General features: G+C 36.7%; 2 protein-coding genes across 4 annotated transcripts in view; one reads left to right on the top strand and one right to left on the bottom strand.

The window, feature by feature from the left end:
- Positions 1-18,149, bottom strand: part of Nbea (neurobeachin) — a 680,165-nt gene that overhangs the window by 201,712 nt on the left and 460,304 nt on the right. For all 3 annotated transcript variants that reach the window (XM_010623923.1, XM_010623924.1, XM_010623926.3), the window contains one exon: positions 10,305-10,441. In XM_010623923.1, coding sequence (XP_010622225.1) covers positions 10,305-10,441 — 137 coding nt within the window. The remainder of the gene's footprint in view (positions 1-10,304; positions 10,442-18,149) is intronic.
- Positions 6,098-8,460, top strand: Mab21l1 (mab-21 like 1). The gene has a single exon (XM_010623917.2). It carries the CDS (start codon positions 6,760-6,762, stop codon positions 7,837-7,839), a length of 1,080 nt encoding a protein of 359 aa, XP_010622219.1. The 5' UTR covers positions 6,098-6,759; the 3' UTR covers positions 7,840-8,460.

Below are 18,149 nucleotides of genomic sequence, written 5' to 3'. Positions count from 1 at the left end.
TTCTTTCCTAATAGGCCTGTAAGCATGCATAATATTAAAATTTCTATTATAATTGCCAAATAAAAATATGAAACAGAAAACATTTAAATAATTTGTGTATCTTGGGGGAAGAAATAAAAGCCTAGCTGTAGTATTCCAAGTAGTAAAATGACAAATACTTGAAATAGCATCATTATTGAATGAAAATGTCTGGACTTCTACAATTTAGTAATTCAATGTTTGGAATATTTGTAATCATCTAAATTTAAATGACAATAACTATTCATAAAGAATTTGGAGTAGAAGCATATGTTCCAGGAATGTGCATATATTAATTAATTAATATTAGCTCCAATTAAGTCTTTAGTCTCATCCAACACTAATGAAAAGAAGGGAGAATTTACTGAAACTATGAAGTAAAATGTAAATACTGAGAGTTTGTGAGATTTCTTTCTTTGATACCATTAAAATAAATTACAAAAATGCCCCAAATTTTGCTAATTTAGTTGAGGAATTAAAAAAAAAATGGAACATTCAGATAGAAGACCTATAAAATGGAACAGTAGTGGATGAAAATTATACATAAATATATCAAAATTAGAAAGGGATTTCACATAAAAGTATTAATTTCACAGGGTTCTTATTTTTTATTACAAAAATTGTATCTTACAAATTATGCTCTTCATTCTTTTAATTCAATTTAGATCTTTAGATAAAATAGAAAAGGATATGTTGATTTAAAAGGACTATTCATAAATGCTACTTTTGATAATTTTGACAAATTTCTATATGATTTTGAGAAATAGTACACACTGGTATACTAAAAATAAAATATTAAAATAGTGAAAGTAATAATCATATGTAAGTGAAAATGAAATATAGTTTGTTTTCAGATATTTATACCTGTATCTATTTGTAAAGATATAAAAAATTCCAAAGTACTTATAAACTAATTTCCTTTTCTCTATAACTCCTTTATGTTACTGCATACAAAATAGGTGACAAGAGGTAATCATTTCTTTATTTGATTTAATTATCATTAAATTGTTACTCATTAAAAGTACATATTAGTTTTGAAGAATTGCTTTGTTCACTAAAAATAATCTTCAAAACTATAATTGGGAATAGGAAAGCTTATTTTAAACATATAGTTACTGAAAGTTGATTATCTGTGTACCATACTCCAGTCTCAAGGTCATGTCAAATGTTTTCAGTGGCTTAATCACATACAGTATTGTACAGTAGTGACAGCAATACCATCCTACATGACCCACCACAGACATACAGATCAACAAACTAATCACATACAATTCTGCTGTTTTCTCTAAGCACAATGAAAATGTACTATGAGCACTAAGGTTGTAGTCACAAACACAAATGCATGTAAATCCATGTTAGTTATTAGTTATTCCCTGTTTTTCAGATCTTCATATAGAAAAGAATCACATAGACCCATTTATCCTGATAATTTCTATAATATTTGAATGAAAATACAGCCTCATATCTAAAAAAAAGAATTTTGGTTTTATCAATTAGAAAGGTAACGGCAAATTTATGAAGAGTCTATAAGGAACTAAAATAGCCGAATCAATATTTCCTCCATTATTCTCCCAAAATGAATATCTAAACTCACTGTTTATAAACATTTGGAAGAGATTGGAAATCACACTATATTACGATTATCACTATTTCAAGTTTTTTTTCAGTTTACAGATGTAACTTAAACTATTTCCCACCTTTGTGTGTATATGCAAATGAAATAAAGAAACTGGTATTATAATGTAAATAAGCCAAGCTTTATATTTTTTCCTACCAAAAGAAAGGCTTGGCCAGATTTACTCAGAATTACACCAAGTCTGCAAATCAAGCGGAGTAGGTAAGTAATCTCAAGATTAGTTTTCTTTTAACATCTATTAACATGAATACCAAATTTACTAATACAACTGTGACTTTATGTACTAAGGTGATAAATGTGATAAATTGAGGCAATGACTTTGATCAATGAAATGAAGAACAAATATTAAAGTTAACTACAATTCCAAAGATGTGCAGATTGAAGAAATAAAATAGGGTCTAAACTGTGTAAACAGTGACTTCAGTCTTCTGGTTGACTTTGTAATGAACCTGATATCAAAACATGAGATAATGGTTTTTAAAAAAATCACCAAAACTTTTAAAACTTTCAAGCTATCTTGTTTCAAGTATTTTTATATCAGGAGCCACAAGGGGAAGGAAAGCATAGATACTATCAAATCAGATTACCAGAAAAACTCCCTCTATTTTACTTTATTTAATGTGACATATAAAGAAAACCCCACACAAATATCTGTCTTTAATTTCTCTAGTGTAAAAAAAGAAATATATTGTGTGTGGCAGAATGAAACAGTTGAAATAGCCTAGGTACATTTAAGGGGAGGGATTGGGAGAAGAAATCACATGCTTATAATGAGCCTTCAAAGCCACTCCAGCAGTAGGGATAAATAATTTAATAAACTCAACTTCATATTCTTTTTCTCTCCCCAGAGTAATAAGCACATATTAAAAAATAAAACTTTAAATTCATGAATACTTGTGAATAAACTAGCAGCCAGCAAATAAGGAAAAAAGAAAAAAACCAAAAGAATATCTACATAAGCACCTAATGTGTGTGCATATTCTCTAACAGATATTTTTTGAAAGGCTAAAAAGTGCTAATATTTGTGAACATGTGATTCTATTTTAGTTTTTTAGAAAACATAAAAATCTTACCTTCTTCTCTTTCTTAAGTAAAGTTTTTCTTAACCCTAGCAAAGAGATAGTATATATGCATTACTTTGTGAATTCTGTGTAACTAAACAGATCTGCTGAAGTGGTAAGTCACTTATTAATAGTACTTCAGGAAAAGTTGTTTTGTCATTGTTATTTGAATGCTACGAAGTGATAAACATGGCAATACTTAATTATTTTATTCATTCAAAACTCCTAATATTTACAAGAATGGCATGCTTGTGTCTTTACTAGATTTTTTCCTAAGTGTATATTTTAAATCGATGTTACTTCCTAAACTAAGCAAACAGAACAAAAAGGTCAGTTTAAAATCCCAAATATCATTCAAATATAACCATTGCAATCATTAAATCATGAGATTCTCGAGGTATTGTTCCCCTCGATTAGATCAGTTTTCTTCAATTATGATTCTATTATTAGCTCATGTCAAAGATGCCCGAGTGAATACCACTGAAAACAATTACGCATTCATATCTTAACGCATGGAACCACACAAGCTTTTATTCTAGTACTACTTAGATTATATTTATATGAGACTGGCATCATTAGGGTTCTCTTATAAACTTTTCATATAAGTAAACAATGGATTTTCAGCCATTTATATATTACATCATCATTTGAAATAACTAGTTCAACAGATCAAATATTTTTAAAAAGTACTATAAATTAGTGAAATCATTATTACCAAGAAACAAAAACTTAGATCTCCAAATTCTTAGATTAAAATCAGTTGAATTACACAAAATTAAACTATTATTTTTAATTCTTCATAAGTAGGTCACTTCAATAAAAAAAATGAAGGTATGGAAAGCAGTCTTCAAAATAGTATTCTCCTCAAAGATGATAGTGTTAATATCACTGAAAAGATTCAGCTAAGGAAGGTAATTCTTTTCACGTGTTCGGTGTAATAGAAAATAACAATGCTGCAGCAACAAGCACTACTTGCACTCAGGTATTATTCTAAGGCACCCAGTTCACCCACAGCAATAACAACGGACCAGGGAATACTATGTTAGGCAAATCACTGTCAGCGCAGCGCTCGACGGTCGCTTAAGGAAGCAGCTCTGAAAACCAGGTCCTGGTCCTGGCATCCTTGAAAACTAACGACTTCCCTGGAACATTCTACTAAGACTAACGAGTTTATTAGTCCTTTTCTTACAATCTATTTTTGTTTCTCAAACTGCAAATCTTTAGTGAAAAGGCCCGGTTGCACCAATTAGTTTGCACAAAGTGCATCAGCGTTTAGCTTCTCTTTAACCCAATTAAGCCGCACAGAGAGCCTCCAAGATGCGCCACCTGCGCGCTTGGCTGCAGTAAGGCCAGGCCGGTGCCCCTCGTGGCCCCTCGTCCTTTCATTCGACCCAGAGCGGCCCTGCGTCCTCAGCGTCGCTGGCTGCTTCATGTCCGCCACAGCTAGGAGGGGCGTCCTGCAGGTGGCCAGAGAGGACAAGGTTTGAGGTCCTCCGGCCAAGCATCTCTGCCTGAACCTTAGGGAGAGGCACTGGATGTTAGGAGCCAGCGCCCCGCGAGGAGGTAGCGCCTGGCTCAGCTGCGACTAATCGAAGGCCAGAAGGCGGCCAGGACAGCGGGGTGCGTGGGCAAAGAGCGTGGACTAAAGCAACGGAGAAGAAAGCCAGGACACCAAGAAAGGTTTCTAAACCATCCACCTGCAGAAATAAAATCTACAGGGCAGTGAGCAGAAAGAAGAGAGCAAGAGGGCCCCGCAGCGCGGAGCAACGGACAAATTTAGAGCGGGAAGCGAGCGGGCACTCGTGCTGGGTGAGGCAGAGGTGGCCTTTCCCCTGAGACCCCTACAAATCTTCGCCTCGGCACGCGGCCGATTTGCCCGTTTGCCTGCTTTTCCAGCTGCCAAAAGGTAGCAGAGCGTTCACGCGCGACGCCGGCAAAGTGGGGAGGGGCTTTTCGGGTTCCCAGTCCCTGCTCCTAAGGGACATGAAGTGTCTTGGGAAAGGAGTAAACGGATGCCATGCGCCCCAAATGTGTTGCACTATTTTCGTGTAAGTCGGAATCTATCACTCGTGGACGACAACAAAGTAAATTACAGGTGGCTTCATGATGCTCTACCCCAGTTCTTCCCAAACAAAACAAAGCTTGGGTAAAAAGTGGGAGCTCTCAACATCTTCAGCGTGCCTCGGTAGGAAGTGCCTACAAACCTGTTACCTGGAGCTAAAGGATTTCAGGGCAAATATTTTTAATTTGAGAGAGGAAGCATCTAAATTAAAGGTAGCCAATTAAAAATCCGTGTAGTTTTAAAAACCACTATGTAAGTAGTATTTCTTTAATTCCTGTACATTGAGGACACTAGTGCCACCAGAAAAAGAGAAAAGTTCTACATAAAACCATCCCTTCCTCTTGTTTAAGGTTCCAAATTGTAAAAATAATTTCCTTCAAATTTTTCAAAATGAGGCTAAATTCAAAAACTCAATTATTGCAAATTACTTTTCATTTAAATTATTAACAATTCTCCTTTAATCACATCATACGAGATAGTATAAAATCAGGAGTGTACTATCAGGTCACCCTAAGTACACTGAAACTAGGGGATATATTCTTAACTGAATATTTGTAAACAAACCAGAAACCTCAAATCTTCAAATTTTCAGTATCATTATCTGCCAGTGACTGGTCTCTATCGTATCTCCTGCATTTCACGTATTAAAATATTGCTCACTATAAAGTCATACTAAAATAATCTCTTGATCCCAGAGAGAATTTCTTTTAAAAATATTTCCACCAGAAAATATATAGGTTGATGTCCTGCTGTAAAAGTGGGCAAGTCTACCAATGTGCAGACTGTACATGGCAAGCGTACTACACAATTTTAAATGTTCCTCTTAAATTGAGGTGGGTAACATCTACCACATTCAGCAATAATTTTCAGAATCCTCTCAACAAATGCAAATAGGGAAAAATTAGGTAAAAGAAGCACATTACTTAAGGTTTTAAAAGCATTCTAAAATACAGGAACTAGAGAATATTATTCAAGTATTATATCTAAAGCCAACTTCCATGTACGGGTAATTTGGGCATGAAAGCACGAACTTTTAACCTGAATTTTAAAAAGACCCAAAGATTAAGGGACATTAATTATCTTACTCTAAACGCAAGTTGGTGACTTTGTTTTAGAAAGCTCCAGCTAGTTCACTAATTGATGGATGACCATTAATACACCTGTATTTGCATTTCAGTGGTAAAAAAGACAAGCAGGGTTTTCAGCAAGAGGGCCACTTTGCCAAGTCTTTTCACAACGTCAATATGCTTCAAGTAATACCAAAGCTGAGAGATTCTTCTTTATTTCCAAACTGCCTAGGTGGCCTGGGTGATTTTCTGCCGGCAGCAGCCTCCTACCTTTCATTTGTGTGCCTATATCCATAAGGGGGGATTAATTAGCCGGGCTGGAGCTGAAGGAGGCTGTCGTGACGAGCCCAGTGGCGATTGGCCGCCCGCCTGCCTGGCCCTGCCTTTATAATTTCCACACGAATGCATCTGGGCTCTTAGACAAACCAACAGCAGCTTCTTCTGACATATACACACGCACACTCACCCCATGCACACTCAGCACACTTTTCCTCCAGCTGATTAACAGTCCCGCACACACAATGATTGCGGGAAAGCGTAAATAAATACAGAAAGGGGCGATTATTTTAATTATTGGAAGAGCTTTGCCGAGTCTCAGCTCAACTTTTGTTTTTGTTATTGAGAAGGTGATCTCTCCATGCATTTCTTTCACACAAGGATTCTTTAAAAGAGGAAGCAGAGAAAGGGGGGAGAACAATCTTTCATTTATGACCGGCTGGGCTCAAAGATAAAAGAAAGGGGAAAGCGGCAGCAGCGGGGAAGCCACCGCTGCAGCACTTCGGAAAGACACTTTTGATACATTTCTGAGCGCTGCGGCCCATTTCTCCACCGAAGTTGGCTCCAGCTCTAGCAGCCGCATTGGATCCCACAGCTTACTGCGAGACTCCGGTGTACAATCCGGATCTCTGCCCCAACATGATCGCGGCCCAGGCCAAGCTGGTTTACCATCTGAATAAGTACTACAATGAAAAATGCCAAGCCAGGAAAGCTGCCATTGCCAAAACTATCCGGGAAGTCTGCAAAGTAGTTTCCGACGTACTGAAGGAAGTGGAAGTGCAGGAACCCCGGTTCATCAGCTCTCTCAACGAGATGGACAATCGCTATGAGGGTCTCGAGGTCATCTCCCCCACCGAGTTTGAAGTGGTGCTTTATCTTAACCAAATGGGGGTGTTCAACTTCGTAGACGACGGCTCCCTGCCGGGCTGCGCAGTGCTGAAGTTGAGCGACGGGCGCAAGAGGAGCATGTCCCTCTGGGTGGAATTCATTACCGCCTCTGGCTACCTCTCGGCGCGCAAAATCCGGTCCAGGTTTCAGACGCTGGTGGCTCAAGCAGTGGATAAATGTAGCTACAGGGATGTGGTAAAGATGGTGGCTGACACCAGCGAAGTGAAACTGAGAATCCGAGATAGGTACGTGGTACAGATCACCCCTGCTTTTAAATGCACCGGGATCTGGCCAAGGAGTGCTGCCCACTGGCCACTTCCCCACATCCCCTGGCCAGGACCTAACCGAGTGGCAGAGGTCAAAGCGGAAGGTTTCAATCTCTTGTCCAAGGAGTGCCACTCCCTGGCCGGCAAGCAGAGCTCGGCTGAGAGCGACGCCTGGGTGCTGCAGTTCGCAGAAGCAGAGAATAGACTGCAGATGGGGGGCTGCAGAAAGAAATGCCTCTCCATTCTCAAAACCTTGAGGGATCGTCACCTAGAGCTTCCAGGGCAGCCTCTGAACAATTACCACATGAAAACTTTGGTTTCCTATGAGTGCGAAAAGCACCCCCGGGAGTCGGACTGGGACGAGTCTTGCCTGGGAGATCGGCTGAACGGGATTTTGCTGCAACTCATCTCCTGCTTGCAGTGCCGGCGGTGTCCCCACTACTTCCTACCGAACTTAGATCTGTTTCAAGGCAAACCTCACTCAGCTCTGGAAAATGCTGCCAAACAAACGTGGCGACTGGCAAGAGAGATCCTGACCAATCCTAAAAGTTTGGAAAAACTTTAAAGGATGATCTAGTCAAGAGCCGAAATGATTTCTCTTCTCAAAGTCCTAAATAAATGAAAATTTACTGTTGGATTCCTAATATCCTATTCAACAGTGCAAAGGATCTCTTCCTTAAAAAGGAGTAATACAATGTTTAGGCATCATCTCACCCACCCCTCCAAGGGCAGAGAGAATAAGGGGGATGGGAAGCGATGGAGAAAACTCAAACCTGCAAGTATTAGTGAAAAGTACAAGACAACACCAAGAACACAGCCCGACTTAATGGTAATGCAAGACCACAGCGAAAATTCTGCCTATCAGAGGAGTATAGCAATCCTGGTGATATAGGTGCATCTGCCTGTGAGTAAACAAGATTTGGATATGCCATCTGAAGGAAAGTGTAATGTATATTTTGATGTGTAACAAACATTGTGATCTCACATTGTCTTTGAAAGTGTGGATGTTGGTGTTTTGTGATTTGGTGAACAGAATTTCAATTGCCATTTTGGATACTTTCAGACATTTTCCACTAACAAAGATACCACTTAATGGTAGATTTCCTCCTGGTACTTTTCTCTGTCTTTGAAAGTGTCTGAACTTTAAAAAGTTTACATTTTGTTTCAAATATACTGCTTGTTCTATTTCTAACATTCCATAAATATACTTGAAATGTTATTTAAATATATTCAAAGAAATTTGAATTCAGCTTATATAATAACGCTTGAATATCTGAATTATATATTTGAAAAATGCACTTGAAATACACTGGATAATTACTTTTGTGATTTAGATTTTAATTTCTGTTGCTTTTTTATTTAATTAGAAGCTAATAAATGAAGTAAAATACAAGTCGTGTCTGACTTTAAATTGTTTTTCAATTAAAACATGTGATTAGTCAGTTTGAAAACCAACTGTACTTAAATGAGTTAAACATTATGAAAAATGTTAATGAAATAAAAATAACCCTTAAAATATGTAAAAGCTCTTTTTATACAGCTACAGAAGATAACTAGCTATTTCTTCTCAGTTTCTTGTAAGACTTCTTTTCTGCAACCAACACACTTTAAATCTCCCTATGAAAGCCTGCTTTTCTGGTTAGTATTTCTATAGAATTTTTGATAACAGGAAAATTCTATCGTAATGGTTATTTCTATCAGAAATAACTGAGTTAGAAATCAGACTAATTCAAAGAAAATGAATTTAAAGTCATAATAAACTTGTTGTTTTATATATATATATAAAATTAAGATAATAAAATCAAGATTATTTCTAATATACTTTATGTCAAATCTTATTTAAGGTTTCCATTAGTACAGTAAAATTAATCAGAAAACCAAAATTTTACTTATAAGGGCAAACTCATGACTAAACACACAGACAAGCTTTTGATTATTTAAAATGAAGCACTTCAAGCTCATTTAAAAAATGTATTGCTTGTGGAGCTGTAAGTGTACGAAGTATTTTGGAGTATTTTAATAGTCAACAAGTGTGGAAAGGACTGGTCACCGATGGGCCTTTAGTTCAGGTGGTGCTAACTTTGGGCTCTTGATCACTGTTTTATAATGCTTTATTTTTCCACATAAATTAAATATATAGAATAAAATTCTAGATCTATGGGCATATTTGACCATTGTTTAATCTGCCTCTGAAAACATGTTAAAGGAAGATCTTCGCAAAATAATAGCAGGATATCTAGTATGACATTTAATGGTCTTGAATTATTAATCTCAGGAGAAAAGTTTGCAAATTGTACAATAACATTAAAGTTAGAACATAAGAATGGATCTCGGAAGACAGTGTTGAGATATAGGGCTCTCTAATGCTCAGGTGATTAAAATCTGTAAGATAATACTAAATAAATAAATATCTGGGCATTTCATATTGGCCCCAATATGTATTTTCTGGCATTATAATCCAAAGAAGAAATCAACCTTTAAACATCTGAGTGTTAGTATATTCACTTAAAATTAAAGCTTCTAGAGAACCAGTTTCTTAGTTCAGGAGATGAAAAACGGATGTGATAATGGAGGTGAAAATGTACCCAAATACTCTCACTCCAGTTTCCTTATAGCCTTTCAATAAATAAATAAATAAATAAATAAATAAATAACTGCAAATTGTACTCCTGAAAGTTAAAAACTATTTTAATAAAAAAATCCTAAGACCTTGCCTAGTCTTCTGAGAAAGACTGAGATGCTTTAACACAGGGACTTAGGACAACTGGCTCAACTACCAAATCTGACCAAATGCACACAAAGGCACTCACAGAAAGACATTAAAGTGTGAATTCTCCGGCAATACAGGATTTAAAATCATTAATATATTCTTCAATTCCATAAAAGAGGGCATATGTTATTTCATTCATTTTATTTTCTGAGAAAGAATTATTCCCCTCCCCCACAGTCATTTAAAATGAAGCGAAATTGAAAACCACTTCCTGCCACAAAGCCACTAACACAGTACACCATGGAATCACTTTAACTCACTTTTGTGTCAATCTTCTTGAAGGCAGGATCATCCTCATCCACCTCAAAGTAGATTTCTGTCGTGGTGATGGAGAGAGTCCCCTTGGCCACCACCACTGGGGCGATAAGCTGGGCAGGGGTGCTGAGTACCACTGGGCCTGCAAGTAAGGGCACAGAGTCAGGATGAGCACCCTTTGCCCTCTCTGGATCCTGCTCCCTCCCAGGAGGTACCACAGGGTTTATTTTTTAAGGATGCGCTAGAGAAAAAAAAAAAAAAAAGGTGTCTGTGTTATTCAGGAAGGTCTTTCTTTTAGGTAAAGGCTGTCTACATTTTATAAATTACTTAAAAATGAGACGAGAGAGAAATCTGTACAAAACGAAGGAATCAGGATATGAAACAAGTGAACCAAAACGCACGAATTTTCCATCTGCACCTAGAAATCCTACCATGGTTGGTGAGGCGCTGCCATTACTAACTTTAAAGTACAGAACAGACTCTACAAGGGTGGGTTCGCCATTGAGTAGCACTGGCTTTCCAAGAGACCCTAGGCATTAGTCTCCAAAGACTGTGGCACTTCCCAAGGAGAGGTGACTGAGAAAGGACCTAAATATATAAATTTCACTGTTCTAGAGGGTTAGCATCTTGCAGGAAGATTATTTTAATATCAATGTTCTAAGGTGCGACACATATTTGCTTACACATGGACCTTACAGTTCTGAAAAAAATGCATAAAAATCTTAGCAGTCATTTACTAATAAAATGGAAGAGTGATGCAAATGTAAGACACTTACGCAAAACGGTTCACAGAAAAAGGTCCCGAAATGCTTTCCTAACTTGAAACTAGGGGAAACTAAGCTTCATGAAAAAGTGTTTAGAAAGTGCGTCTGATAGGGTACTTACATCAAATGCCTTCAACTGGAATTCCTCGTATTAGAATATTGGTTCATAGGGGCATTACTTAAATACGCTCTTTAAAATACCCCAAAGAGGAGGCATCTTTGGTGATCCTGGTCTCAACACAGGCAGGAAATCAGAAATAACGTTTTGTTTGTTTGTTTTGGTCCAAGGGCGCATCAGAGTTCATTCCGCTGCTCTCTTCAAATGTATATGGTCAAATGAGTCACAGTAACAGGAGGATAAAGACAGTAAGAAACCAGATCCCTGTGGTTACACAGACCCTGGCCCACGGAGCTGAAACTCGCTCACACTGCCACCGCTTCTGCCTGAGGATCTGCCCAGCCGGCTCGGGAGATAGTGGCTGTGGGGAGGTTCGCGTTTTCTGGGAGAACACATCAAAGCCACGACTGTCCTGCACAAAGCCTGGCCGTTTCTGCAGCTAAAGTTACAGACAGAACTCGGTCAGCTTCTGTCTTCTTTAAGGGAGGGAGGCTATGAAGCAAAGTGTGTCAGTGTCAGTGTACAGCCCTAGGTAGCGAGCGCCTAGATCGGGCTAAGTCGAAGCTCTTTCCTTCATTTCAGCCCTTTCCATCCCCGAAAGAGCCCTAGGGACCCCCGGGTCCTGGTCGCTGGCGGGCGGTTTCCACCGCACAGCCGAGCAGAGTCGGGGGTCCGCTTCGACTTTACAAGGTTTTTCTTTCCAAAGGGCGAGGCGGTCGATCTGAAGCGCCACTTTAAAGGCTCATCAATCTTAATCTAGGTTGCTCAAGTAATTATGCCCGAATCTCTTGTACCATTACAAGTGGATTTGGGTTTCTATTCCCCAGGCCCTTCTTTGTGTTTATTGGAGGGTCTGTGCGCGCGCCCGGCGGCGCCTCCAGCCTTCCGCGCCCTCCGCTGAATCCCCCTACGCTTGGGCCGCTTCAAACGGCTCCCTTAACCCTTAAATGACCACGACGCTCCTTCACATGCTACGACTGTGTTCTTATATTTCTTTTGCAGAAATCCAGGCAGTTTTCCTCTTGACTGGGGCAAGGTGAGAAAGAAGGTGATGTAATTTACATCAGAAACAAAAGTATCTTCTTATACATTCTTGGGCCTTGCTGAAACTTTATAAATATCTTCATTCTAAATACAGAGACTATCGATTTATGGTTTAATAGCGGTTTCTGGCATTTGGAGACGAAAAATGGCCAAAAGCATTAAACTGGCGAGCCACTTCTTTCCTTTTTAAAGTAATTTAACATATCCAAACAATTGAACTGGGAAAGTTTTTTAAAATCATGAAATGAATTATCAAAACCATACTTACTGGTTTACTAAAATAAATTAAAAATTACAAGTACATAGTCCATGCACTTTTAACAGGGAGCACACTTTCTCTACTTATTTCTCATTTCCAAAAGGGGACTGCACTTCCTTTTGATTCGACTCCAATTTTGTTCTATTGAGTTGGGGATTTTCTGGGAGTGTATAAAGGAACTTCAAAATGGTCGTATTTTAAGAAAGACACATCGTGAAATATTCAGCCTTAATAGTGTGTCATTTTCCCTCGTTTCTTTTGGAAATCTCCAATTACAACTCCCAATTCTACCGCATGTTTCAGGAACACTGAGTCTTTTTGTTGTAGCCTTCAGGGAGCAAACCAGCCATAGAGAGAATATGGAGTTAATCCACTACCGCTATAGAGAGAGGGGATTATGTTCTAATCCCCTTTGGGGGAGCCTCTGGATTTTAGGGATCCAATATTAAAATGTTTACATAGGCACAATCACAAACCAGAAGATCATCCATATGGTACCTTGTTATTTGAAAGCCTCGGACCTCTTTCCAAATACAGTTTTAAAAGAGCAACATCTCTGTATGTCATTGAGATGATGATCTAGCTGGTTCTGTTTTATAGGATAATTGAAGTAACTACAAATTTAACCTGCTAAACTGTGCTGGGTACAGTGAGGCAGGAATTGACTGTAAATATCGACTCCAGTCACTATTCTAATAAAAAGATACACTACAATAATGTCTTCAGTACACACAGAAATAATGACATTAAATGACTGTTAAATGGGTGGGAAAAAACACTTCTTCCTATTGTAGTGATGCATATAATAATTTACAACTGAATCACTGAAAGTAATTAAAAATGTTATTTACCTTTGACAACTGACAGTATAATATTTAAAAAAATATCAATCCATTATTATGTTTAAAAGGTTAGGGATAGTACTTGCCATATGTTAATTAAAGTAGTACAAACATCAGTCAAGTATAATGAAAAGAGTCTTGAAAAGAATCAACTTTAGGGCCATGAAATCTTTAATTAGTTGAGATGGCAAATCTCACTGTATAATCAGAATAGAAAGTATGTGTTTTATATTTGAAAAGGGAACTACTCATCAAAGATATTTTAAAAGTAGAATGTTAAGTACTTCTGGGGTTCTGTATGCTGCTGAAAATCAAAATTCCAAGTCTGAAAATTTTAATACATTAACATTTTAATAAGTTTTAGTTTACAAAGCACTATTACATTTTTATTTAATAATATCACAATATTCACCTTTCAGAAATGTTGGGCTCTAGATGTATCAATGCTGTCTTGCCAAAGACCACCAGGAACACAGTTGGGTTTAGACTTATTGCTCTTGCAATTAGAGAGACACCCATCCCTGGGAACAATAGTGTAAAAGGACTCATTGTACTGGCAGCATATGGATTTCGGTTAAATGATTTGAGGAAGGACTCAAGGAGGCAGAGCTCAAGGAGGCCACTGTGACAGCAGGAATGATTCCGTTACTGGATATTTTAAAAAGTCTTACTCAAGAGGAAGGGGAGGTAGGCTGAAGTTGTCATTGGAAAGTAGCAGTTACTCATATTAGCCAGGAGAGGGAGATGTTTGGTATTTTTGCAGTATGCACCTTTCTTTTGTCTGTGCTTAGGTAAAATTAAGAAGCTGTTTGTTTCATATTGTATGACTCTGTTTGATGTTGGTGTTCTGTGAAATTGTTTATATTCAACAAGAGAACACCATGGTTAATCTGTGAGCTCCAGGACAGCTCTCAAGAACACTAAGGCCTACACACAGATGAAATCAGTTCTCAAAGGTCAGAGCTGCTTTCCTTTTTTCCTGATGGAAGAATTAATGATTTTCAAAGGCAATCCAATAGCATTCCAGCTTTTAAAAGTTAATTATGGTAATTAAATTTTGAAACAGTGCTAAGCTTCCATATTGAAGCACAGCAAAGAATAAATATGGAGAAAAGAGCCAATGCTTACTCTACATTGGCACTGTTAAGATTATCTGATGATATAAATTGAAAAAGCTATATTTAAGGTACATGAAGTTACTGTGTATTTAGATAGAATCATTTGATTATTTTCTAAACTTACTTTAATATTTATACAAACTTTATTGGGTGTATAGATTTTTTTTCAACCTCTATTACTTTGAAACCCATATGTTAATTTTCTTCTATAGTGTAAAAGAGCATTATTTTGGGATAATAAACATTGACTGATCTTGGTTAAATTATTAAATTCAACATCCTGACACTGAACTAAAACTTACTTGAAAAGACTTTATGTTCAGCAATAAGGATATTATTCCCCAAATTTTTTAATAACAAAATTATAACTAGAGAGTAAATTATTACAATTATTTCTATAGTGTGATAACATCTGTAGGGAAATAGTCACAGCATGAATGACTAACCATAACTAATACAGTATGTCTATCACCACTTTGGAACCATATATTTAAGTATGACACTATCAATGTAAAGAAAATGTTTTTCCCATAGAATTAAAATAATAAAATGCTATAATCTCAAAACAGTTTAGAATATATTACTGAAGGGTATGAAGACGTTGGAACTTTGTTTTGTAATGCTAGGAAAGTTGTAGGCATTAAGGAAGTATAGGTGTTTGTGCATGTCCGTGCAGGACAGGAAAGGTCTTGGAAAAATACTGCAAAGAATCTTAGATTTCTGTTATCCAGAAGAGTTCCCTGGGCTTCAGGCATTTTAAATACCTCAAAGGGAAAAATGATAGTAATAAAATCCCTAGAGAGTGACTGTTTATGTACAGAGAATATTGATAGTTATCCAAATAAACTACCAAATAAGGATCCACTGAAATTAAAAACAAAACAAAACAAAAAAAAACTTTTCTTGCATGGAAACAATTATGAAACATTTTTGCTTGAATTAGAAAAAGATAACTTGAACAACTTAGAATACAAGCCTTAAAGGCTATGAATTTAAATTTCAACATCACTCCCTCCTCATATTCAACATATTCACACACTTAATGCTTTCTAAACTATCCATTATAAATACAATATAAATCCAAATTTTATATAAAAGCTCACTGTATCCAGTTTTGATGCCTCTGGAGGCTTTCTGAGAACAATATATCCTTAAGATTGAGATGAACAATAACCAGGTATCCCCATAGTTCACTGGCTTCCTGAAATTATTGCATAAAATGAGAGCAGTACTACCTAAGAACATGCATTAATCTTTTAAGATTTAAGTAAACATCTCTGGAAAAACTCAGTTGATATAGCCTGAAACAGACACGGAAAGAATGGAGATCTTTTAAATGAGCTACCGAATACTATAATTTAGCATGATGTTTCTTCATCATGGTGGGACATCTATTTTTATATTATCTAAAACCCCATCTTATTTAATGTTTATAATAAACAATTTTAAATGATCAAAAAAACCACAAACATAATCTTTAACTTGCCATTTATGTTTTTAAATGTATCTGTATAACAAGTAGTTCTTTATGTTTAAAGAACCCAATAAAAACTATTACGTTTTCTGCAAAGGCAGTGAGTGATTTTATGGACAAAGCAAGTGTACAAAGCATATAGTTTAAGTAAAATAGCATCAAGTTATGTCCTAGCTTAAAAATACCAAAAAAAACAGTGATAGCTTTAATGTTCAGTGTGATAATTTGCTCTGTCTTTTGATTTAATAGGTGAGCTAGCTGAGATTTGTGTTTCTAGTTATATTATATTTAGTTCAACATATGGAATACATTTTTCACCTTCTGGAAGGGTATGACTCTTTTATAGCACAAGGATATCATTTAATGATCAAGAAGAGTAAATTTCGACTAGACTAGATGAGTGAATAAACCAGAGGAGTAGAATAAACCGATCTAGATGAGTTGTAGGATTAAATCTCTGTACCCTCAGTTAGACTAAGTGCTTGTTTTTACATTCCCATAGTTTCTTGGGCACATCTTTATTGCAGTACTTATACTGAATATGAGTGTTTACAAGTCTGTTTCTCCCATTTTGCATAAACTATTTGAAGAAAGGGGCATTATCTTCTTCACCTAACACAGTATGCATCACAGAGCATGAAGTTCCTGTTTATAAAATTGAATACAGACATTGTTATATATCACAGTTACAATTATATGTCACAGTTAAAGCCATTTAAAAATAACGTACTATAATTATTATTTTTTCAGAAATCAGTCCATTTCAAACTGTTCTTTAAAAATATGAAATGCACTTAATTTTAGAGAAAACAAATTTTAAAAATTGCTATAATCAACAAGGGTTATAATGTAACTGGTCATTCTGGCTATAACACATGCATACTATTATTTTTTAAATGGCATAATTCTATAACTGCTGGATTTCCCCAGTGTACAAGTTGTTCCCTTTTTATAAATCAGGTGCACAGGGACATATTTAAATTAATATTCATTCATCCATGTACACAAATAAAATTACTGAATTTATAGTGTTCTGTGAGCACTAGAAAGAAATAAAGTAATATGTGAGGTATGAATTTTAGTGGATGTGGTGGAATATGCCCTTAAATCCCAGCTATTAGAAAGGATGAGGCAGGAGGATCACAAGCTTGAGGCCAGCCTTAGCAACTTAGTAATACCCTGTCTTACAAATGAAAGAAAAATGGCTGGGGATACTGCTCAATGTTAGAGTCCTTGCCTAGCATGCATGAGGCCCTGGATTCAATACCTAGTACTGCAAATAAACAAACACATAAATAAACAACATGGATTTTACACACAAAGACTTTAAGTATAGGATAAAAATAGAAAACATATAAGAATAATTATGACAGGGAGAAAGGACTTAACTAGCAAGCATTATGTAAAGTACTTTACATGAATTAATCTTTGTCTTAACCACACTATGGTTATTATCTCTATTTTACAGATGAGAAAATGAGTCTGAGGGTAATTTAAGGAAGGCCATATAACTAGTAAATTGTAGAGATAGGTTCAAATCTGATTCCAAGGTTGATATAGATATATATGCATTATGTACACTGTCTCCCACTAAGAAAGGGGTAGGAAAAAATCTGTAGGCATTTATAGAGTAGTTGTAGTCTTTTTGTGGAGGGGGAGTGTTTAGGAGTAGTTGGGGTGGAATGCTGACAGCGGCATCTGAAATGAACTGTGATGGGCAGGTGAGACATGACAGGTGCATGTTGAGGGAGAGTAGTGTAAACAGGGAGAATGGTCTGAACAGACACACAGTTGCAGTCATGACATGAAGGAGTGGGAAATAAATTTGGCCAGAGATCAGAATGTGCAGGAGCAGTGAGATACGAAACTAACTTTTGTAGCCTTGAATATCAAACTTTTTAGGCTAAGGCATCAAAGTTTAGAGCTCAGGAATTACAGTGTGCAGCAGGGGTTTATCATTTTAGGGGGTCATATATCCCTGTAGAATATGGGTCTTTCTTAGAAAAATTCATCTCTGTATATCTGTCCATCCTGGTAATGTAATAAATGAAATACAGTGGTACCTTGGTTCATGAATTTAATTCATTTCACTACTCTGGGGAAGATGGTCCTGGTTATGATGGTTACTCAATGCAAAGTTCACAAATGGAAGCAAAATTTTGCCTAACACGTTTTTTTGTGAACTGAACTGTTTGCGAATAGAAATGTTTGTGAATTGAGGCATTACTGTA

This window comes from Fukomys damarensis, unplaced genomic scaffold (genome assembly GCF_012274545.1).
Source record: "Fukomys damarensis isolate Sample0158 unplaced genomic scaffold, DMR_v1.0_HiC HiC_scaffold_38, whole genome shotgun sequence".
Classification (NCBI taxonomy): domain Eukaryota; kingdom Metazoa; phylum Chordata; class Mammalia; order Rodentia; family Bathyergidae; genus Fukomys; species Fukomys damarensis.
The sequence above is the reverse complement of the archived record's forward strand: the minus strand, read 5'-3'. Positions and strand labels throughout refer to the sequence as shown.

Excerpts from the sequence above, each read along its gene's own strand:
- Mab21l1 (XM_010623917.2), top strand. The coding sequence starts at position 6,760 with ATGATCGCGGCCCAGGCCAAGCTGGTTTACCATCTGAATAAGTACTAC.